The 24056-nt window shown below is 43.1% G+C and overlaps 1 protein-coding gene across 1 annotated transcript in view; it reads right to left on the minus strand.

Moving 5' to 3' along the window:
* Positions 1-24056, minus strand: part of LOC139303391 (serine/threonine-protein kinase BRSK2-like) — a 103521-nt gene that overhangs the window by 31888 nt on the left and 47577 nt on the right. Inside the window, exons 2-5 of the mRNA XM_070927227.1 lie at positions 20159-20253; positions 3916-4001; positions 2270-2410; positions 495-611 (exon numbers count right to left, since the gene is read on the minus strand). Coding sequence (XP_070783328.1) covers positions 495-611; positions 2270-2410; positions 3916-4001; positions 20159-20253 — 439 coding nt within the window. The remainder of the gene's footprint in view (positions 1-494; positions 612-2269; positions 2411-3915; positions 4002-20158; positions 20254-24056) is intronic.

Genomic DNA, 24056 nt, shown 5'->3' on the forward strand with positions numbered 1-24056 from the left:
TTCCTCGTCTAATACTTGCACAGCGCAGAGAATCAGTAACATCTCTCTTACCATCCAGACCTTGTTCCACAAGGAAGAGACAACAGAACAGGAAAGAAAACCCCTGTCATTCTGGCAATGAGTCAACTCAAACTATGTTTTCCGTAGCAGCGGGACAATCCTCTTCATGACGCCAAAAACTGTCGTGGACTCAACAAGACATCATTTATTCCAAATAACAAAAACAACAAAGAAGTGTTGGCGACACGGAGAAGAGCGAGTATCCCGTTGTACCTTCAGGGTTTCTATATCCAGTCACAGACGGTCTGAGCAGAGGTTGACAGAAATATTAAAGAAAAAACCCCAAATGACATGAAACTGTTATAATGCTAACGGTCGCTCTGTTAGCGTTTAGGGTTTGGTGAAGAAGACATTGTGCATTGTTTAGGATCAAACACAAAGTTTAAGGTCTCAGATGTGAAGACTTGCCCGTCAGTTAAACTTAAAGCACTCACCCACAGCTGGTCTCCAGCAGACTGTCCCCGACCTGCAGAGACGCCATGCCAAAGTCTGCTATCCTGATGTTGTTCTTCTCGTCTAACAACAAGTTCTCAGGCTTCAAATCTCTGTGGCTGGAGGACGACAGGACAGGAAACAGAAGACACACTGAAATGTTGATCTGACTTGAAGAAGCAAAGCCCGTCTTTACAGCTGGTATCTGCTGGTGTTTGGTGTCCTGACTGCGTCTACTGCCAGACCAAGGTCTTCATGGGTCCAGTCAGTACCCAGTACCCTGGGTGTCATTACTGCCGGACCACACATCCTGCATGAGCGGCGTGTGGCGGCTGCCTCGCTGAACTGCCGTCTCGCACGCGTCCACACAGACATTCACATACACAGTCTTTCTCCATTTGCCTTTGATAACGGCCATCAATAACAGATGTTTCATATTTAATGTTCAGTTAGACAGAAATAGGTTAAGAGGCGTGTGCTCAATCGTTAAGTGTTGAGTTTCATGCCTGTGACATATTCTACAGATACAGACATGGAGAGCCTCTGAATCTCTAGGTGACCCGCGGTGCAGTCGCGCTGCTCATGCAGGACGCGTGGCCCAGCCGTTAGTGCTGCAACTATTCATCGATTATCACATTTTGCAGAAGTAGCTCCTGACAGTCGTAGGCACTTTGCTTTTATGCTTGAGCCTCTGGAGGTAGTGTGGGCGACATGGGAAACAATTAGTCCTCAAAGCGTTCACACCTACGGTATTTTTTCTGTGGTAAAGGCCATTTTATTACAATCCAGTTATCCAGAACTCCAAGTCAGTTTCCACCCTTTCACTCAAAATGAGTGAGGGAAATTAAACCAGTAGATAAGAGCTCGACTCTGGTTGTGCATCTCCCCGGTTCATCCAGGAACACAGCACAGAATAAATCGAGTTCTTCAAAGCTAAACACTTGACGTCTAATGCCGAGAGTCAGAGGCAGGACTTCTTTGATGTGCAATTGCTCTTAGATACACAGTGTTGCAGCCATGCGTTGAGGAACTAAAGGTGATCTCAGAGATGAAAAGAGATCAAGAGGAGCTGGACCCTCTAAAGTCGCCCCCGGCTACAGCTGATGAGGAAAGAGGCTGAAGACGAGGCGCACAGGAGGGAACCTGTTGTTCGATCATCAAAACTGAGCAAACACTCCAGTGCTTCGAGGAACATGACTTCATGAAGAACTCTTAGAAAATAAACTGTGCTGCCTTGAAGCAAGGAATATTTTGATCTTTTTCTCTCTAGTGAATTTATTTTGTTTCCATTCTTCCATTTTTTTTCGCTGTTAAAAGGGGAGTTTTTCCTCATCTGAATCGAGGTCTTTGTGATTGGCTTCATAAAGAAAATTCACTATGAAGGACGTTTACTAAACCTGCTGCAAATTACTGTCAAGTGTGCAAAATGTTGTATCGCCGCAATTTTTCAATTTAGTGGAAATCTTCTGAGACTACAGATGTAAATGAGCTGGTTTGCGTAAAGTGACGCTGAATAGCAGCTGATATTGCTGGAAAGCAACGGATCACAAAATAAATCGTTTCGGCTGCTGAAGTTGGAATATTGGTTGAAGGGAAGTGATTTTTGGAACTGCAAGTGTGCATTTCACCCTGCAAGAGGAAGGCCACGTGTGAGGAAATGATTTGTCAATTAGAGAGTGAAGGATTATCAACAGTTATTCCAGCTCCTTTGACAAGATCATTGTTACTTAATAAGAATTACTGTGTGCTGATCATTATGAGCATAAAGGGAACAAACCATATGGAGTGGCTGTGGCAGAAGTCCAGGGCTGAGATGATCTGTCTGAAGAACTTTCTGGCCTCTTTAGGCGTTAACCGGCCCTTTTTCACCAGGTAGTCGAACAGCTCGCCCCCCGACACATGCTCTAGCACCAGGTACCTGCACAGGAAGAGAGAGGGGACAGATCAGGGTGGTCAGTGATGGAAGAAGCACTCAAGTATTTTATTCCACCTTATTATTTATCATTAATAAAGTGAATACAACTGATCGAATGTGCAGGATGTTCTGTTTCTGATACAGGATTTGTACCTAGCAGTCTCTTATGATCTCATCTCATGTTTAATTCAAGTAACAAACAAGTAACTGCTGCCGTCAGATAACCGCACCTCCACACAGGAAGCAAACATCCTCAAATCCTCCGTTTCATTTTTGCTCAAATGAAAACGGCATTAATGGTAATAACAACTGAGTTGTAAATCAGAGTATTTGGCTACGACATGTTGAAGTTACCACAGTACATTGGTGCAGAATGTAAATCCTTGAGAAAATCCCCAACCAGGTTTGGTTTGTGTGCCTGTGGTTTAAAATGTTTTATCTATCTCCTCCCTCCATTTGTCTCGGAGACATGGCTGATCCTGGCCCTGCGTGGAGAGCCGGCTCGGCCGCCCGGCTTCCCCACGGACTGATTTATTAGCAGATTAAGAGATCTGCTGAAGCGTTTACCTGTCAGAGCTGTTTAAATTAGAAACGTGTTCGCTTGTGATTTGTGAGTGTGAAATTTTCGACTGCAAACTGTTTGCATCTAGGATGACCATCCGTCCCTGTCCTCGCAACATTAAGAAAACAAATTCCTGCTCCATTTGACGGCGGTGCCTTTATCAATTATTGAACAGCGCATTAAGCCGAGCCACTGGAGCGCGGCGGCCACATGCAGTAGATTAATGTATACAACGAAACACGGATATACATTAAAGCTCCACAGTCGCGGGGGGCGGGTTATAGTGAGGGGGGGCAGGTTAAAGTGAGGGGGACCAATAAAACATTTCATGCTTTAATAAAATCCTGGATGGATGAAAGGTGTTCTGCAGTGCAGCCCGGAGTAATGTAGACATGGCTTTTGGTCTTTATTTTCACATTTTATCAGTGTTGACCTGGCATTTTAATTCATCACTATTTGTTCCAAGAATTATTAACTATAGTCGTACATTTTTTCTATTTTTGAAAAGACAGTAAAAGAGTTTTTGGACTCTATCTCAGTTTCCTGTGACGCTGCTAGCAAGCGGCTACCGTGGTGACGACAGACAGAATGTGGGAGCTAGTTAGCCTAGCTTGCTAACATTAGCACTGACTAGACGTTATTTTAGCAACAGGTAGTCCTGTAATGTGGCCAAAACACCGTCAGTGAAAAAAGCACATGAAATTTAATTGAACAGTGGAATTTTTCTTTTTGATAAAAAAACAACAACAGTACATTTTAAGTATCCAGCAACAAATTTCAACTACACATGACGTACCTCTTTATACAGTACATTTCCTGCATATTAAATCTGTGTGAGGCCAAAGGCAAATTAATAAAACAATGAAGTTGTATCTCGAATCTTAAATCAAAAGAGTGACGACGCGGCCGCTCACAGTGGGACTGCGGCGTCCGGCCGTGTACTTACAGGTATTTCTTATTTTCATAGACGTCATGCAGCTTTAAAACGTGGGGGTGCTCTATGAGCTTCAGAATGGCTATCTCCCGCTCCACCTGGACAGAAACACAGGGAGAAGAAAAGTGGTTACGCCAAGACATTAACGAGAATGTGCATTTGTTATGTCACATTAATCACACCAAGCAGCCCCAGAGGGGGAACAAACTAAAACTCAAACATTTAACCTCTGGACTGGTTCACTTGTAAAGTTTGATGGCCGGTTTCTTTATACGGCTGTGTTTGATTTCTGGGTCAAAAACTGAATATAAAAAGTATTTCTGTTTCCACATCAACCAGTTAAGAGTCTATGTTACCTATGCTATGCTATGCTATGCTATGCTACCATCTCTATGGGTCTGTTCTTCAGCAATTGGGCTATATGCTATATGCTAACATCAGCATGCTAACATGCTCACAAGGACAATGCTAATGTGCTAATGTTTTACCAGTTACAATCTATACCAAGTTCACCATCTTAGCTTACTTTTTTAGCATATTAACATCTGCTAATTACACACAGAGCATTGGACACATTTAAATTGACCTGCTGGTGGCGCTAGAGGAAAAGTCAGGGGATCACCAAATCACCATTTCAGTATGGATCAGAGAACATGCACTGAAGACTCATGGATTCATTCATCAGCAGATGTGCTACTCTGCTCTGTACACCGACGCTGCAGCACTGCAGATGTTATTAAACACAGTGATGAGAGAACATCAGTCTGCAGCATTCAACCACCTGCCTGAGCTCACTCCAGCGCTCACACTTATGAATGCACGGTGTCAATGTGAGACGCTGCACAGCAGGCGTAGTGTCATCCCCCCAACCAGCATCATCATCATCATCATCATCATCATTCAGACAGCTGGCTGTTTCTCATCCTCCTGTCCTCATGATTTCAAAATAAATTGATGTTTTTTGATGTTTTTTTTTTTAATCAAATTGACTTCTTTTGATTTAAAATGTAAGGCTGTTAATGTTTTATTTTTCTTATTGTCAACAAACTCCATGAAAAGACCAAAACCAACAATGAATGCATCCCTCTAACAAGTTGTGTGTGTGCACATCACAGCCTGAATCATCTTATAGCTCTGTGCCATAGAGCTCCATTGTTCTCCAACACCGTCCTGCTGCTAATCCGCCGCTGAAAATAGTCCCCAACAAATGCACTATTTCCCCGTTTGAACACAGAAACCAGCATTAGCCAGTGTTTTTAATTACTGAACCTTTTTAAAAAAGTTAAGAAAACCAGGTCAAACAAGCTGTTGCTGAAGATTCACATCCAATGGGCTCGGAGCAGAGAGCCACAGACGCAGTAGGGAAGTCAAAGTATTGACAGACGGACTAACATTTCTGGTTTTGTTGACAACAAGAAAACTATGAAATAACACCAAATCATGATTTCCTGTCATATAACAGAATTACATCATTTTTGCCAGCGGACTCAGTCCAGCAGCTGCAGGTGAGTCTTGTGAAGAGAAAATGTCTGGACATACAGATGCTGCCTGTAGCTGTTTCAGTTCCAACCTGCCGGCTGTGCTCTGGATTTACTGGCAGTTGGCACCTCAGCAGGCCGCAGGGTAAACGGAGTTCAGAGAAAAACTGTAGCAGCAGTTTCTGCACAGACACCATCAGTCAGACATGTTATTAAACTGCATCTGAGCTCATTTTGTTTGGTGCGTTTCTGTAATTCCTGTGGATAAAGGGCCAAATAGACACAGCGATGACGTCACACCAGGCTATTTTAAGCCCAAACAACAGACTTTGATAATGAAAATGTTCCAGGCTCTGAATCAAAGAAGGCTTCTTTCCAGAGCTGATATTCTGCTTCAATGCTCAACAATCATACAGGAAAAAATTCATTAGCAGAAGACTAAAGGGACACATCACACAAGCATGAAAACGGACCAGAATGCAAAGCAGCTGCAGAACAAGTTGGGATGTGAGGATGGGAAATGTATTTTTTATGTTCACATGCCCAACATTAAACACAGATCCCTTAATTAAGGGATGAGGATGAATACATTAGTTTAATTTAATTAGATAAAAGAAAGAAATACTTTTGTAGAAAAACTGGAAAGACAACAAACCATTTCAGACCACCAACCCGCCTCCTAAAACTTCTGTAATACACAACTAACTTGCATCAGCGACTGTGTTTTGTATGAAATGTAGTGCTGGCCAGATTACGTGTATTTGTCAACATACGAGGATTAAGATTAAGATTAAGAAAGATGGTGATCAACACCAACTCGAAGGAAGAGATGGGAGAGATTGATCCAAAAGCACAATCAATAGCGCAGTTCTGTGCGTGCAGAGGAGTCCAGGTTATTGTGAGAACCTTCACGTTCACATGAACACGTTATCACGCTGAATTAATAATTAATGACGTGAAACAAAGTGGCAGCAGTTCAGTCTGACCATCAGGCTAAATGTATTATGGAGGAGGGTGAAGATACCAACACTCGTTGTTGGCACTTGTAAATTAAATCTCACCCCGGAGGCCGTACAACCTCTGATGTTTCCACCACAGACGCCACTTCATCGATATTAGTTTGTTGGAAGTGCCAGATCATTTTTACACGTTTCAGTTAAGAGAATCAATGAGTGGAGATCTATACTACAGGTAATCAAACTGATCCTCTGCAGATACATCCTATTGATTTCAGATTCTCATCACTGCTGGGCTTTAAGCTGCGGAACACACAAACGCCATCACTCATCTGTCAATCACCGAACACAGATCGCTCATTCCGTCCTCATGACTCTTCTCCTGACCCTTTGTCGCCGAACCGGCCGAGAGTCCGAGTCATTCTCTGGTGTCCCTGCTGAGGGGCGGTGTGACAGGTCTGAGGCCTGACGCGGGACGCCAGAAAATGAAATTTCATTTCCATCAAAGCCGCCAGTCTTCAAAGGTCTGTCATGGCGCGTGATGGTGGCTGGCAGCAAATAAATAATAAAAGAATTTTCATTTCATCTTGGACTGGGCAGGTTCCAGTTTCTCCCTCCATCTCTCTCATGTAAACACTTCTCCTGAAGCTGAGCAGGAAGCAGAGCCAGGAGAGAAATTCTGAAACCAAGAGATTACTAAAGATCTTTCAAGGCTTTCTCTTTCTTTCTCTTTTATAGAACAGTGCAGATACAGTTGCTTCAATATTAGCCTGGAAAATGAGGTGATATTCAGACCAAACACTGGGGAGCTCCCCCGAGAACGACCTTCAAGGGCTTTTTTTCTGTTTTTATTCACCAACAGGAACACTGAGTTCTAGATTTTGCTTTGATGAGTCAAAATCGCGTTTTATTTCCACCGTCGCATATACGCTCCACAAAGTCTGGACTTCATTTCTCCATGTTTCGGTACATTTTTAAGGCTACACGGACCCAGTTTTGCAAACCAATAATTATCCACAATTCTCTCTAAATCAGTTCCAGATCTGACACGACCTGCAACGTGACCCGTGTAATAAAACAGGCTGCACTGCTGGCTGAGGCAGTACAGGATCATGTATACAGGATCACAAAGGTAATAATTAATCAGATGAAAGTTTAGTAAGTTCAGGGAAATAATGTGGAGAAAAGTAGCTGACTTTTTTACTTTAAGCAACTCTCCAAACCCCATTTAGAGATGTCAAGTTTTCTCACTGACTGTTGGGATTGATAGAATTACGTCGGTACGACTGCAACACTACACGTTATTTCCTGTTTTTATTTTTCCTTTTTCTGCTGTTTTCATCCATGACCATTTATACTTACGTCATAAATGTTATTCTAATACGTTCATTCTAACCTGTGAACCTGTGAATGACAAGCAGCCGAAACCACATCACAACTCTTGTAATGTCCATATTAGCGAATCGTTTGTCGCCTGGCTTTGATTTTGTGACATAGCAGCACTTTAACACATCAGCATTAAGCCGCAGACTTTGGATTTCCAGGTGTTACCCTTTCCCACCGGCAGGTGAACACACAGTGACTCATGTCTGGGATGGATGCAGGTGCAGTGCATCAGTCCTCCTGCTATCAGATCTAATTACCCTCGTTTTCATCTCCTCACATCACTGAGACGCAATCGTGCACACACAGTGTAGCATGGCAGAGGCTAATTAAACACATGTAGGCTACAAGGTACGCAGACACTGAGCCCCCTGCCCTTCATGCGTGAGCAGTGACATTTATTAAGCTCGATTATGACCCATATGGCTTTTTAATGTGTAGTAATAAAGTGTGTGTGGAGAAGGCTGGGAGGAACAGGAGCTGTAACATAGGTGGGGGGTCCACAGCTGCCTACAGCATGTAAAAAAGACTCAGTGTTGCTCAGGTTTCTAGGACTTTGGAGAAATCTTTCATCTCAGATGGGCACCTCAGGTCTGAGCCTCTTCGGGGTGACTGAGTCCACAGCGCTTTAATTCTCGTCTGGGTCACTGTGATCTCTTCTGAATCACCGTTCCCCTGCTCATCCTCTCAGAGATGTTTCCAGCTGTGTTCACCGTCATTAAAAAGGCATTAACATTAGAAGCTTTTATCAAGTTAAGTCTTCCACAATGCAGACTATAACGGGAAAAGAAGTGTGCGCTTTACAATAGGAATGCTTGACACATTAATATAAAATGATTAACGTCGAGTAATTAAAGTAGAAAGTAGTGTGTCCTTTATGAAGTGAGATGAAAAATGAGTCAGATTTTGATTGTCTACATGGTTTAAGTGTGCCAGTTAAAGGGTCATCAAGATAAGTGCGCTCATCACCTGTGACAACAGTTAGAGTCGGCTCTAGAGGGAGTTTATATAATATAACCACAGTGACGTCATCAGGGTTATCTTGGTTTGATCACGGAGTACCCCTCTAACATCTCACTTTCTTTGAATTTATAAACTTTAGTGACGACTGGAGGACGCACATTTGACTCTTTCGTCATTTGCGTTCTAATAAACTGTGGTTTGCTTTAGTCTGCCATGGTTTCACTGTTCAGTGTTATCAGTTTGTCAGTCACCTGTGAGGATTTGGAAAAAAAAAGATCAAATATACTGTATATACATACATGTGTCTGACAAGCTAATCTAATCTTCTGTTTTCCTTCACATCTTCATCAGGTGGTTCCTCTGCACCACAACAGAGAGTGTGTTAGTACTCCAGGCCTCCATACTGAGCTGTGGCCTGCAGACTGCAGAATACACCTGAGGTTACCGTCAATCCATATATCCAACACAGTTGTCCAGACGTTCCTCTGTCACGTCATCTCAGACTAGACAGCATATATAATCCTCCTAGTGTGCTCTGGGTCTGCCTCGGGGTCTCCTACCAGTTGGACGTGTCCAGAATACCTAAACGGGGACGCACTGGTTCTCCTCTAAACTCCTGTCTGGATGTGAGCCTGTTGAGCAGCATTCACACTAAATATGTGTTAACACAGTTAATCCAAGCGATGAACAGTCTTTGTCCAAAACCACACCTCAAAACTACACCCTTTCCAGTTCTGTCCATTCTCTCAGTTTTTCATTTATACAACTGTTATAGTATTTATCCCTCTTTCATTACTTTCACTGTAAATAGTTTTACTAAATAAAGGTCAGCAGAGTAAAAGTTCACTAGAGTTGAAAAAGTTTGCTGTTCTGAACGTTGGTATGACCAGGCCCAGTTCAGGACTCCACCTTGTACCAGCGACAGGCGTACCGGTCCTTCGTCATCACAGTAACAGTAACAACACGTGGTTACGGTTGTGAAACGGCCGCAGTTTAGGCAAACCAAAACTACTTGGTTAGGTTTAGGGAAAGATCACGGTTGAGTTACGTTAACTAACGTACGAAACTTGTACGCAACATGTTGAACTTTGTAGGAAGTTCGTAATCAATCAGGTGGCAGATGAAGTGTTGAGCCTGGTCAGGTGTGATTTGTCTTTTTTTTTATCTCTGACACGTAAGCGGTGATCATTTGAAGCCAAGTGTGAAGTCAGACAGCTTCAGACAGCAGGGGAAGACTGGTGGTGACCTATCTGAGAAGACCGGCCATACGGACAGTGACTCAGGCTTTGCAGCGATAAATGGCTTCATTCAGAGTGAGTCAATTTTGCAACACACCTTCTAAACACACTGACTGACTGACTCATTCACTGAATAGCAAAGGACTAAACAGTGCTAATCAAAAACACACTCCTCCGACGCTGTAAGTATGACACACACGCAGCGTCCAGACAAACACTTCGGCCATATTGCAGAGCGATGCATCCTTTGACGCACGCTGCATGTCATGACAAGTGGAAGTCAAGATACTCGTTATACGTCACTGGTGTGTATTTCCCTTTAGAGAAACTGCATCCAAAGGCAAATGAAGGAATATTCCACGATCAACTACTCAACGCCCGAAAGCTCTGAACTGTTTGTAGGTTGTTGCTTCAAGGAGGACGGCAGCTATTGTGAGGAGGTACAACGGAGAACCAAACCAAACCAAACCAAGCAAAATACTCAGTATAGTATCAATACATACCCTTTCTCCATCTTGAATGCTGTGTATTGAACCATATTTTGGTGATAATTGGTGATAAATATTATTGATGGGAACATACTGAGTGTATGAATGGACAGTAGAAAAATTGTATTTGTATATGAATATATGCCAAAATATATCTGAGTAAGCTTTTAATAGCAGTTAACTCAGTTAGCTGTTAATGTCAGTTGCTCATAAAGTCAGGAAGCCTTATTGATTTTTACGCTAAAGCCTAATCTTACCAGCATTTGGCCCCTGGCGGGCGTGTTATGTTCACACCCTGCTGATGCCCATTTTCCCGAGCCCATCGAGGGGCTCACAGCTCCGACTCATGCCAACAACCTCCTCCAGTCAAGGCCTCCATGCGTGATAGCTCCTCTTAATGAATTATGAGGATTGACTCGGGTTACAGCGCGTTGCCACCAAATCCCTATTTAATTGAAACACAATACAGAGCTGAGGGGCACGAGGGGCGATAAATTGGAACATCCACTCGGTAATCAAACCGCCATCTGTTGCTATGACGTCTGGACGATCCTGGAAGAGAGGAGGAGAGCTGAGGAGCAGAGCCCGGCCCGGCCCGGCCCGGCCCGGCCATCCAATCACTGTCTGATGGCAGCTTCGCAATCAAATGGTAGTTGTCGACCGCTTCGTGTGATTTGGCAGACGAGAAAGACCATCCAGCAATTCATGAAGCGACACAGATCCACTCAGACGAAGGACTGGAAGACCAGAGTACTGAGCGGAGGAGACGAGAGGAAGACAGAAAAGTAAAGAGAGGTTTGAGACAAGAAAGGGAAGCAAAGGGAAAAGGAAAGGAAAGGTGAAGGTTGGAAAGGAAAAATGAAAGGAGAGGGGAGGGAGGAGAAGAGAGGAAAAGAGAAAGGAAAGAAGAAGACAGGGATCCAAAGGGAAAAGAAAGGAGAGGAGAAGAAAAGAGAAATGACAGAAAAGAAAAGGAAATGCAAGGAAAGAAAATAAATGATAGTAACAGAAAAAGGAGACGAGGTGAAAATAAAGGAAACAAGATGGCAGGATTGAAGAGAAAAAAAATCAAAGGCAGACATCAGGACAGGACAGGAGAGGACACGTCAGGACAGGAGGGGACAGGTCATGTCAGGACAGGAGAGGACAGGAGAGGACAGGTCAGGTCAGGAGAGGACAGGGGAGGACAGGTCATGTCAGGTCAGGAGAGGACAGGGGAGGACAGGTCATGTCAGGACAGGAGAGGACACGTCAGGACAGGAGGGGACAGGTCATGTCAGGACAGGCGAGGACAGGAGAGGACAGGTCAGGTCAGGAGAGGACAGGGGAGGACAGGCTAGGACAGGAGAGGAGAGGACAAGTCAGGACAGGTCAGCACAGGTCAGGACAGGCGAGGACAGGAGAGGACAGGTCAGGACAGGAAAGCAGAGCAGGCGTCCGCATTTCAGCCATGAGTTGAGCCAATCAGCAGGGAGCGTCTCCGCAGCTCGTCCAGCGGCTGCTGCTGGTGCTGCTGGTGCTGCTGGTGCTGCTGGGTAACGACCAGGCGGCGTGCCCAGTTTCTTCCGTTCAGACGTCCGGTGACGAGTGAGACGGAGCCAGCAGCCTCCTCAGCGTGCGACGGCATCAGACAGGACACATTACCAACAATCACTGGGAGGGAGGGCTGATGTGACCATGAGCAGATTAAGGTCAGTGGTGACTCACGGGGAAAAAGGGCAGACGCTCTCTTCTGTGGTGGATTGCAATCAGGATCCTTTCAGTCATCTGTCGTCCGCACCGTCATCTGCTCCATCACCTCTCTGTTACTCAGAAGGGGCATCAGCGGTGAGGACAGACACCGTAGAGACTACGAGCTTCACTTCCACTGAGGAAGGGGGAACATCTTCACTGCTGACACTGTGAACCGCACTGAAAACAAGTCCCACTGACTCTGGTTGTGTGGACATTAAAGTGAATGTAATTGCAGAGATCTGAGAATGCGCTGACATTACCACCAAGACGTCCGATAGGGCAACGAGACCAGCAGGCACACGATCAGGTCGTTTGAGAGGAGACGAAGGTGAACTTCAAATGATACCCAAAGATCCATCAGTTTATCTGAATCTTCAGACTGACTTACTGTCTGCACGCACACTGTTTCATGTGCAGTGAGGGATTATTAGCAGCACTTCAGGAGTGCTCACTTTCAGTTTGACCTCCAAATAAAGCAATGAAGCCACTTTCTGATATGTCAGCAATTAACTAGCAGAGTACAATACTGTTACTGATAGAACTGACAGCCTGAAATTAAGAATCTATGAGTTATTTGCATCATTTAAAAGCAAATTTAAATTTCAAAAGTGTCCATCAATTACTTAATTGTAATCAAACATTGAAACGTTGAAAAGCTGCCCACTCCAGGCTCCCCTCCATACCTTTTTCAGGATTTAATACATATTTTGATTCACAGGTGACAAAGTTTATTTTAATATTCTCCTAAAAAGATGCTGCTGTGAAGGTGAGTGGCTCTAATACCAGAATAGATTTTTCTATCATCAAGTATCAGGTGTGAAACCAAACAGGCTCTTATCATAGACGCTAATCAACAGACACACTCAGGGCCTGTTCTTCCATCACATAAAACACACACACACACACACACACACACACACACACACTCTTCGTGCAGTAGAAGCACTGGGTAGAGTCAACACAGTTAAGTCAGTATTGACACCATTAACACAACCAGCCAGTCGTTGAGGAGATGAAATGAGTCCGGTCAGGCATGAGAGGGCCGGGTTCAACCTCTGAAGAACTCAAGACACACAAGCTGCTGCACTTCAACTGGAAAAAGAGATTTAATCACTCTCTCACACACACACACACACACACACACACACACACACACACACACACTGCCTTGCCACATGCTGTTCCTGTACTTTCATGGTTACCACACAAACGTTCCCTCAGGACCAGACTGAAAACTCCCATCGCTATTTGACGTTAAGATTTAAACAGCCTCGACTGAGATTCTTGATGTTACTGTCATATTGGTGAACACTGTTTTTCCGTCTCCAATAATCAATACCTTTTATATTAATGTCGAATCAATTTGTTGATGTTTATATGAGCTCAAAGGAGAGTGAACATTGGACTCAAACACGACTCCAAAGAGACGCTCATGTTGTCAGCTGGATGTGACTGACTGCTAACGTGTCAGCAAGAACAACTTTATAAGTGTCTCAATTCATCTAAATTTAAATCTAAAATCTATTATAAAGACACTTTATTTAGACCAATAAGAAATAGTGAAGTAGGTTTTCCCCCATCTAACTACTTGTTTAATCAGAGTCTTGTAGCAGAGAGAGAAAAGGCGTTTCTTAGTGATGTGAATAAGTAAGTAGTACGATAAGTAATGAGTTAATAAAGGATTTAAGTTTTGGAACATGGCTGACACTGCAGATTCATATTCTCAAAGTTTCTGTGATACAAACTGAAAATATATTTAAATTCATCTGAGCTCACAAACACTGGTTGAAACACCACTCTTCAAACAAAACAGCATGTATGTGTGTGTGTCCCTGACTGAGCCGTAGCTTTCCTCTGTCTGTTAGCCGCTAATGCTAGCAGCCGAGGATCCCCCTCCTGCGGTTCCTCTAATGAGACTCTCCATTAGCAGCAGTGACACTCTGCTGTAAATGCCAGGTTCGACATCTGCGTGCCAAGCGTGCTGAAGCTGCGGCCTGCGTAAGGTGCTGATCTCTGAAGTAGCGTTGTAAATGTCAGGTTGCTTATCTCACCAGGAATCACACACACACACACACACACACACACACACACACACACACACACACGTGTCCATCAGCACATGACAAAGGCAGAGACCGCAGAGGAACATGTGTAGCGGGGACAGGAAGAAGTTAAGTCGGTGGTTACAGGGAGCACGGGGAGCTTCTGAGATCTCAAATGGACACTTGCAGGATCTGATTTGCTCCTTCTTCATATCGTCATGAATGTGACGTCTTCCTCCTTTGGATTTCCGGTCGATGACGGTTTGAGTTTCTGCATTTAATGGCTGCATTTTCGTGGCACTTGTATCCACAGTACTTCACAATTTGCTTCTCATTCACCCATTTAAACACACACACACACACACACACACACACACACACACACACACATCAATGTCATGCCGTAGCATGCAATGTGCCCGTCTGGCCGTCTCTTTCCCAGGGACTTTGACACATGCACACACCCACTACTCAGTAACCATCTCTTTAAATGAGAAAACAGAGTAAATCCATGAATAGCTTCCAAAACGACACACATCTCGTGATCTGGAGCTGCCTTCTAAAACCATTACAAATCGTTATCATGTGACAATGCTATGGTTAAAGCTAGGTTATGTTTATACACAACTAACTAAGTTTAGGGAAAGATCATAGTTTGGGTTCCTCGTTTGCCCCCTGACGGACAAACATCATAACTTCACTGAAACAACTAATGCTGTCGACATTAGATCCAGTTATCATGCGCAGAAATGATCAAAAACAAGAATTAAAAAAATGTTGGCATCAGAAAAAAGGGTTTTGCAGAATTGTCCAATGTTGACATTCTTCAGTGAGGTTTCCCGTGCATCATGCACCCCCCCCCCACCCCCCACTTCCACCTTTGCTTCAGTCGAGAGTCATAATTCACATGAATTCTCATAAACAAGTTGCTGTCATTATTCTGGTGAAGACGAGCAAACCAGACACATAACACTTAAAGTGTTACTAGACAATAAGAGTTCAGTGCAGCCAAGTGAAAAGCTTCAAGAACTGTATATAAACTGTACCAGTCAGGGATAAAGAATGTATTTATATGGAAATGATTTGGGTTTTCCTTTAAAAAGGTTCCATGTGTAACAATGAACAAGGGAAATGTAAATGTGTCTTGTATCGTGAACAGAGGATACATTCATATGCAAAACCTCAAAAGAATTCATCCAACGCTACACAAAGTTCAGGATAAAAGCAGCGAAGAAAGAAAAGAGAGGAACAGAAAGAAGTAAACCTGCAGCACTTTGAAAATGTCAAACAAAATGGGACAAAATGGGGTCTCTTCAAAATGCCAACAGAAGCAGGGGGAGCAGGCGGGGTGAACATCATGTTTTAAACATGCACCAAAGCCCCTCTGCCTTTTTGTTTTTTTATTTATATATATATATATATATTTATATATATATATTTAGGGGGCTGGTTGGACTTCATTGTGTGAGAACAACACGGCCATAACTCAAGCCAATCGCTGCCTGTTGCCATGACAACACGGCCTTAGCATCTTCTAAAATAAGACAGAGGCGGGAAAGATTAGAGGAAGCTGCTGGGGCAACCCCCCAGACAGACAGAGGAGGGAACGGCTGGCATCGAACACAACAACGTCAGCAGACGGAGGAAAACTGAGCTCCGGTACGAGAAAAAAACACAACATTTCACTGAGAGGCAAACAGAAGCATCTGCTACCTTCATCTCCTCCTTTCAGATCTAATTAAAAACACAACAGGCTGATTATCTGATGGAAATGAAAGAGAGAAACTAAAAATACTCCGGTGGGTTGTGTTGTCATGACACGAGAATTTTACTGATAGAAATGCTAAAAAAAAAAGTTGATATTAATGGAACCACTGTGGCAAAGAAATGTAACATCCAGGCTTCAGCTACAGGAAAGCTACAGCGCTCTGCAGCTTCATTTATCATCTATCTTAACCTCTTTATTTGGAGGTAAAACCATCACGTTGGTGCAGTAATAATACCTCACTGTACAGGGAAACTGTGTGTGTGTGTGTGTGTGTGTGTGTGTGTGTGTGTGTGTGTGTGTGTGGCAGGTAAAGGCTGAAGCAGGAAGTGCGTTTTGTCTAACCTGGAGGTTTGTTTCCAACCTGTCTGACTGTAAGTGTTTCTTCACCCATCACACTTATTTTTAGTGATTTCAGTGCTTCTTCTTACTGATTCAATCCGATAGACGCTGTGCCTCAAACACAGTGGTGATAATGAGGCGGGGAAGTGCTGCTCCTCAGCGTTACCCAATCACATTCATCGTGCTGGTATGGGGAATCAATCAAGCAACCAATCAGCAACAAGCTCGCCTCTCTGACCTCTTTCACACCCTTGAAACGGACTTAAGTTATCTTGACAACATTCACGAGATGTTACTGCACCAGATGATACAGAAGAGCCTTCTGCACTCACACACGCCCACAGTGACATCACTGTTAACAACCAATTAGCTGCCAGTATTAACTCAGGAGAGGGGGGAGGAGGGGGGGGGGTGTTCCTCACTCACTTTGCTTATTAGGATGAAAGGACAGTTATCAGCAAAAAGCAAACGGCCTGGTCACACACACACACACACACACACACACACACACACGTAATTGCCAAGTGCTTAGGATGTGGACCGAGAACCAAAGAGGTGTGACGAACAGACTTTCTCATTGGAAAATTAGCTGCTGCTGATCATTACAGCAGGTCCATTCTACATGAAACCCCTATAGTGACTAACTCACAAACACACACACACACACACACACACACACAGTGTGTATGTGTGTTCAATAAGCCAGTTGTGATGAGCCTGTCTTGTCAAAAATGTCTTTACACAACAGTAATCCAGTCCAAAACACTGCTAATTATACACACAGAAATGTTGTCAATCTGTGTGTGTGTGTGTGTGTGTGTGCGTGTGTGAGAGAGAGAGAATATAATACAGAAAAATTATAATGGATGTCAGATCAGCACTTAGAGACAGAGGATGCATTTGAACATGTTATGAAAGAGCAAAATACAGTCTTGTCACTGAGAGTGCTGCTTTGCTGTAGAGTCGTATTTTTCAGAAAATGACTTTGTAAGGTTTTGTAGGCTTTCTCCTGCAGCTCAGAGCTGGTGAAGGCATTAGGAGAGCCAGAGAAGAATGAGTGTTAACTGCTGCTGCATTTACTTTACTCCTCTACAAATTATTGAACCTTTGTATGTGGATGTTTAAAGCTGCACAAATCTATATTTCTATATCACCAATGCATTAATGTGAAAGGGGTAGCCAGTCCACAAATAATATCACCATTTCTACAGTTCCCCTCAGCTGTCCAGAGTGTTTAACCGTCTTTCAGCTCATTGTTTTTGGTTTCACAGTCACAACTCTACTGTTTTGGTTGAATCTGACCGTTCTCATCAGTATTGTTTCCAGCAGCAGCAGGCAGCAGTTTTCAGCAAACAAGCTCTGACGAACACGCTGAAAACTCAGCTGCAGCTCAGCAGCAGACAGCAGACAGACTCAGTGAGAGACGAGCCGCTGAACACAGTGCAGCATTTAGCAGCTAAAGAGCCAGATGTTTCCCTCAGGAGGTGGAGGAGACCAGAACCAGAGCTGACAGACAGAGAGTTGATTAGTATTTGCTCGATGTTAAGCAATTGTTTGTTTTTGCATTAGCCATATCAGCTTTATAAGGTGTTTATAATATGTCAGCAGATTATTGCCCCATGTGGGCATAAAAATCAATTCATGTCTACAAAGATTATATTTGGGTTCGGAGCGAGGAACATCTAGTGCAGTCTTTCCCGAACTTAGGGTCGCGACCCAAGACGTGTCACAGACCCGTTTTATTGGGTCGCCAATAAATTCATTTTCCTAATTATAAAAGAAGAAGAGCGTTCTTTTTTTCCACCGCTCTGTCTCTCTCTCTCTTCTCGTGAGTGAGAGTGGCATTTGTTAATGATAATATATATATATAAATATTTGCATATATAAATATTTGGGTCCCAGGGAGACACTAAGTTTCTCTTTCGTTTGGGAACCTCTGCTCTAGAGGTATCGAGCCACGCAGATAGTTTTGGTTTTATTTGTTCAGGTTTTCACATCTGTCTCTGAGATTTCTTCCTCCGTCTCACAGCAACATGTCTTTTCCAGAAACAGTGTCCCTGCTGCCTTTCCTGTCTCCTTCCTAAGTGGAAAGAAGACCCACAATTTTGTCCAATGAAGTTATAAAGTAATGACAGTAATAGAATTGTGTGTATTAGTACTTAGCATCGTCACTGAATAATGCACAGAACACACTGTCCACAGTTTTCTTCAGGAGAAAGTAGTTCCAATAACATTGACATGAGGCCTGGACGTTTTTCAATGCCGGAGCACCAAAAGTAAAATTCCATTAACCTCCATTGTTTTGGCTGGAAACAGAAACTTCAGCGACAGATATCTGAAAAATAGAATAGATACCACCAGAGGCTCAGCCAAGCCAACGTTAGAAATGACCTCTGCTGACCAAAAAGAAAGAAAAAGTATTGCACACACACGTACTCTGACTGCTGAACATGAGCCGACCTCACTGGAGGCTGCCACACTACATGTGACTCATCCTGCCTGGTTTAGCTGCATCCAGCTGTTTGTTTAAGGTGTAGGCGGAAAGAGAGAAGCGGTGACAGTAATAATAAAAGAGCAGCAGCCCGTCCGCTGGTGCAAGTCCAAACACCTGCTCTGCACTCAGCTGCATTCAGCCGTGTTCAACGTGTGGGTGAAACACTGACAGCGAGGTTGAAACTTAACACTGCACCTGCATTGCATTCTGGTCTATTTCCCGCTCTTGTGGGTGGGTGTGGAAGATGAAAGTGGGTTCATTTTCCCAAATCAGTGTTGTTCTTCTATCAAACTAACGACTGGACATATTGTGGAGGAGAAGCCGTTCTGAATATTGTTCTTCTTCGCAGGAGAAGAACATCACATCACATGGAGCCAGAGATGGAAACTAAACGACTAGTTGCTGTTTTTAGACTTTTAGTTTTGTTTGTGTTACATTCGAGCTCGACACACTTCAAACTCAAAGGATGACGTTAGAGATGTGCTGTATGTTTTTATAGTCAACAAAGAACAAGAAAAGATCAAAACCAACAGTGAATATATCTACTAACAAGTATTGTGTGTGTATCACAGCCTGGTGTATCATCATCTTCATCTTCTTCTTCTTCTTATTGTTATTATTATAAACACATCAGTGAGCCACACTGTTGCACTGGGTGACATGTTCCTTCATCACCATGAACACACACACTGTAGTTTATTTCACCAAACACTCACCAGAGCACCAAATGTGGATTAATCCGCCACTGAAAATAGTCCCCAGTAAATGCACTATTTGCTCCTGTTTGAGAAACATTTAATACAAACTACAGTGAGTGATTGGAGCTGAGAGGCACAGACAGGAAGTCTGAGAGTATTGAGAGAACACTTTGTTGGTTTTGGTCTTTTTATGGGTTTTGTTGACAATAACACAAATATAGAACATTGGCAGATTAATCCTATACACACTTTGTTATCAACATTTACCATCAAACTGAGATGGCTCATCTCAAGGTCTTCATTCATTATCATTTTAGCTCTGCCCAGGTGTGCTACGTCTTGATTGCTCAATGAGGTGCACCTGGCCCGGGAGTGAAGTGCTGTGCCAGCATCAGGAGAGAGGGGCTTCTGGTGTGGAGACTGCAGGTCTTGCTGCCTCTCAGCCTGGGATTCTGAGTGGCTGTTGTGTTTTGACTTGATTTAATAAAGTAGTAGTTAATAAATCCCATGTCTTTGGTGGTTTGAAGGTGTTTCTCTGTGGTGGAGTGTTTGTTTGTCCCGTAGGGCCGCCCGAGGGTGGGGCGTAAAAAGCCTTTTGTGCAAGGACAGGAATGTATTGATCCCAGACCACAAGGAGCTCATAAACACACACTGATTACACACAAGTGTCTTACCTTCATGAGGACAGACTCGCTGAGCTTTTCTCTGTTGACAATCTTTATGGCAACTTTCTGACACGTGACACAGTGGATGCCCAGCTTCACAAGACCTGAAACACAAATATGAAATAAAATTCACATCGAGTCATTTCTTCAAAGTCCGTCTGATTCACGCTGAGGGACCGAGGGACATTTCAAATGTTGTGATGTGCACAAAAACACCCAGTTTGACAGAGGTCGTCATGGCAGGCGGGAGGGAGGAATCAAAAGAAGAGCTATGGATCTGAGTTAATGGCATCACACTGAAGGTTTTCTGTCTTCCTCTGGGACTGAAGTCACTGCTGGAATCCAAAAATGATTCGGCTTCCTTAAATATGCTCCACAGTCTGCATCAAGCGCCATGACAGATGAACACTTTAGACCTGAACGGAACCCTTTGGAGTTTTTGACTCCTAATGAAGGTACGGAGAAATGCTTTAAAGGAATAGTTCTGCATTTCGGGAAATGTGTTTGTTTGCATTATTGCCAAGAGTTAGAAAAGAAGATGAATACTACTGTACCACTATTTATTTTCTATTTAATGACTGGTTCAAGGTTTACTTATCCTTTCTCTTATTGCTAATAAAATACCAGAGTTTCAGGACCGATACCAAAATAATACTTTTTGCGATATAAGATATAGAAGGATGATCTCCAGACCTCATCATTCCAGATCCTGTCTCACCTGTTGAGTTGATTTGAATAAAAATACGAACATAAAAAGACATTTCTCTGTAGTTGCAGCTGGTTTCACTACCTGTAACTCTCCCAGCTGTATGTTGTTTGTCAGGTCTTCGTCAGAGCAACAGGAGGATAAAAATGCAATCGAGTTGCATTCTGCAACTCCTGAGTCTCTTTTTCATTATGTACTTCTGAGAGCTCGCCTCAAGTTATTCTGGCACCTTAACAGAAATGTCAACATGCAATACCTTTATCTTATTACAGCCACAATGGCTCCATCCATCTCTATCAAAGCTCTGACACCAGGGAGTATATCTTACTTTGTACTGAAGGTCTGCAGACGGCAGCCGAAATGCCACTGCGCATATGCACCTCTTCATTACCTCACGCTGCATATATATTTCATAGGAGATGAGTGTCTCGCTAGTTGAAAGGTGATTTCCCTGCGGGGTCTCACAAGGAAACAAGCAGAGACGTAAGCAGCGGGGTGTTTGGGCCAATATGGCAGCCTGGGGGCTCTTTTATGTCTCCAGTTAGAACCGAAATGGCATCCTGGGCGACATTCACTGGGTCTCATTGATCTTGTTGTCAGAGCAGCTCAAAGATGGCTACAACTGCCTACCACAACACAGGGCTAAGAAAGCCCTGCAGAGACTGCTCTGTATGGAGGTGTGTGTGCAAGTGTGTACGAGACGCAGATTCACGCTTTGTGCTGCAGGTGAAATGGGTTATCACCAGGGATTTTTAGCCTCTTTAGCTCATTGTTTTGCTTTTTCAGGATACTTACTGTCTGTTTTCAGCAAACAAGCTCTGATAAACTGCACAGACAAACACAGCTAGAGACCAGCTGGTGACCAAAGGTGAGCATTTAGCAGCTAAAGGGACAGATATTATTCTAGGAGTTGGTGGAGACCAAACCAGAGCTAAAAGGAGAGTAAATATTGGACTGACATCCATCAGGTGACACAAACGCGACTGTAAATGGATGCTGATGTTGCTCTGTGTCTGCTGGATGTAGAGGTAGGTTTACTGACACATCAGCCTCAACAACGTTAAGGTGACAATATGTCAGAGAGGAGCAAATCAGATGAATAAATATCTGCAGATATTAATACCAAATAAGGCATTTATATCCACACATTCATTTTAAACAACTACTGTCACTCTGCTTCATATGGAAACATTAAAATTATATTTCACCTCATTACAAGATTCACTAAAAAGTCTACTTTTCATTACTTCTTCACAATTTGGTCCAGTAATAGTGAAATGTGAGCCTTCCTATGTATGCTAGTACTCTTGAACGTTGAGCATTTTAGACAAAAACATGAAATAAAATAAATGAAAACAAAAACAAATACTAGATCATACTGGATGCAATGGATTTAAATAAAATGTGACATTTTGTGAAAAAATACTCTGCTGGGGGACTTTGGACTTCTGACCTCAGCATTTATAAATCAAGAGCCTGCTGGATGTCATTAAAAAGTGTGAGCCGGAGGTCATGTCAGAGTGTTTGGCTCTGTCTGTATTTCCAGAACAAAAGAACAGAGTTGGTCATGAGCAAAATGAAAACGACGAGAATCAACTCCTGAATGTGACTGTAAGTATAAAAACACTTTAGACTCAGCAAACAAAGAAAAGAAGATGAGCGACGTTCGGTTTCCACACACTGCATCTCTGAGGCAGACGAGGTATTTAAAATGTGTTTTACAGCTACATGGGCCCAGTGAGGGCTATAAGAATGACTTATCTCCACTAAAAACACATTTGTACTCCACAATCTTCTGTGTAGTTTTTCTTTTCTCATAATTACTCCTCTGACACTTAAATGGGAGAGCTTCTGTGTGAACAGACAGCTATATGTTTTTGATCCAATCCAGTGCAAAAATCATAAAAGCACTTTATGTTTGACATTTTTCATTGCGCCTCTCAGTTATTAGAATCATTATGTAGCTCAAACGTAATAATCTCTGACATTTTCACATCAAGAACTATCCACTTTGCTCCTCTCTGCCTCATTTCTATATAACTCAGCTAGGACGAGTTCATCAAAGCTTTTACGTTTGCTGGTTTAAACACCTCTCTGTGTGCATTCTGTCCGTTGTTGGTTGGTGTTTTATACATCTGACAGAAAAAGAACAATAACATATAGACATAAAATAAAAGAAGATGGATACGGATCCTGGAATTGCACCTGCAGGTTGTAGCCGACAAGTGTATTTATATCATTCGAGATGTTTCCGTGAAATTGTTGCATATGTTTTAAGCTGATTTCTGAAATATTTGTAAAAAAACGAACTATGAAAGTATGAAACAATATGACATCATCATCAGCGGGTAGCATGACATTGAGGTGTATAGTTGGAAATGTACTGTCACAAAGAAATAAACGCCACTAGCATATTAGCAGTAGCCACGCTGTGTGGCTGACAGGTGAACGGATGGATTCAAAATCTAAAGCAATCTTTCAGAAGGCAAATGAAACCAATGTGCGACTCGACAACTCAGTTTCATTGATCTCTCTCCCCTCCATCAGTTCGCTCCTCTCAGCTGAGTCAGATCGATAATCTCCAGGACTTCTGAACTCCACAGACCGGCAGCGGGGAGTCGGCCTTTGGTCCTCCTCCACTCCTCCCCCCTCAAACCTCCCATGCTCCCTCTCTGTGCCTTTGGGCTGAAAGTAAGAAGTCCCAATTACGCTTCTTTAATGAATAAACTCTACATTTACCTCCTACGGAGAACACAAAGTCAAAGACTGTAGATAACAGCTTTAGAATGTAAGTCAACGGTAAATCCCAGCGAGCACTGCTGTAAGAAACATCCAATCAGAGAGCGGCACATTCCTTCGCTTCATAGGACCCGTGGGATGAATCTAAATATTGAATTTTGGATAAATTAAGCAGCTCTGGTGCACTTGTTTTGTTTCTTATTGAGATGTTGAGGTGTGAATATTCAAGAACTCTGATTTCATGGCTCTGGATGGAGTCATCTCCATAGCAACACCCCATGAGCCTCATGTGTAATGAAGTATTAAGTGGTTTTCGACATAACAAACTGAAAGATTGTGATTTCTGAGTAATAAGGTTGAAACATTTATCAGCAGTAGCTGTGAAATAACCCTTTGGTACCATTAAATCCTCCACGTTCCTGTGTTGAGTTAACCAACCTCTAACAAATACCATAAGGAGAT

The sequence above is a fragment of the Enoplosus armatus genome, chromosome 1 (assembly GCF_043641665.1).
Source record: "Enoplosus armatus isolate fEnoArm2 chromosome 1, fEnoArm2.hap1, whole genome shotgun sequence".
Classification (NCBI taxonomy): domain Eukaryota; kingdom Metazoa; phylum Chordata; class Actinopteri; order Centrarchiformes; family Enoplosidae; genus Enoplosus; species Enoplosus armatus.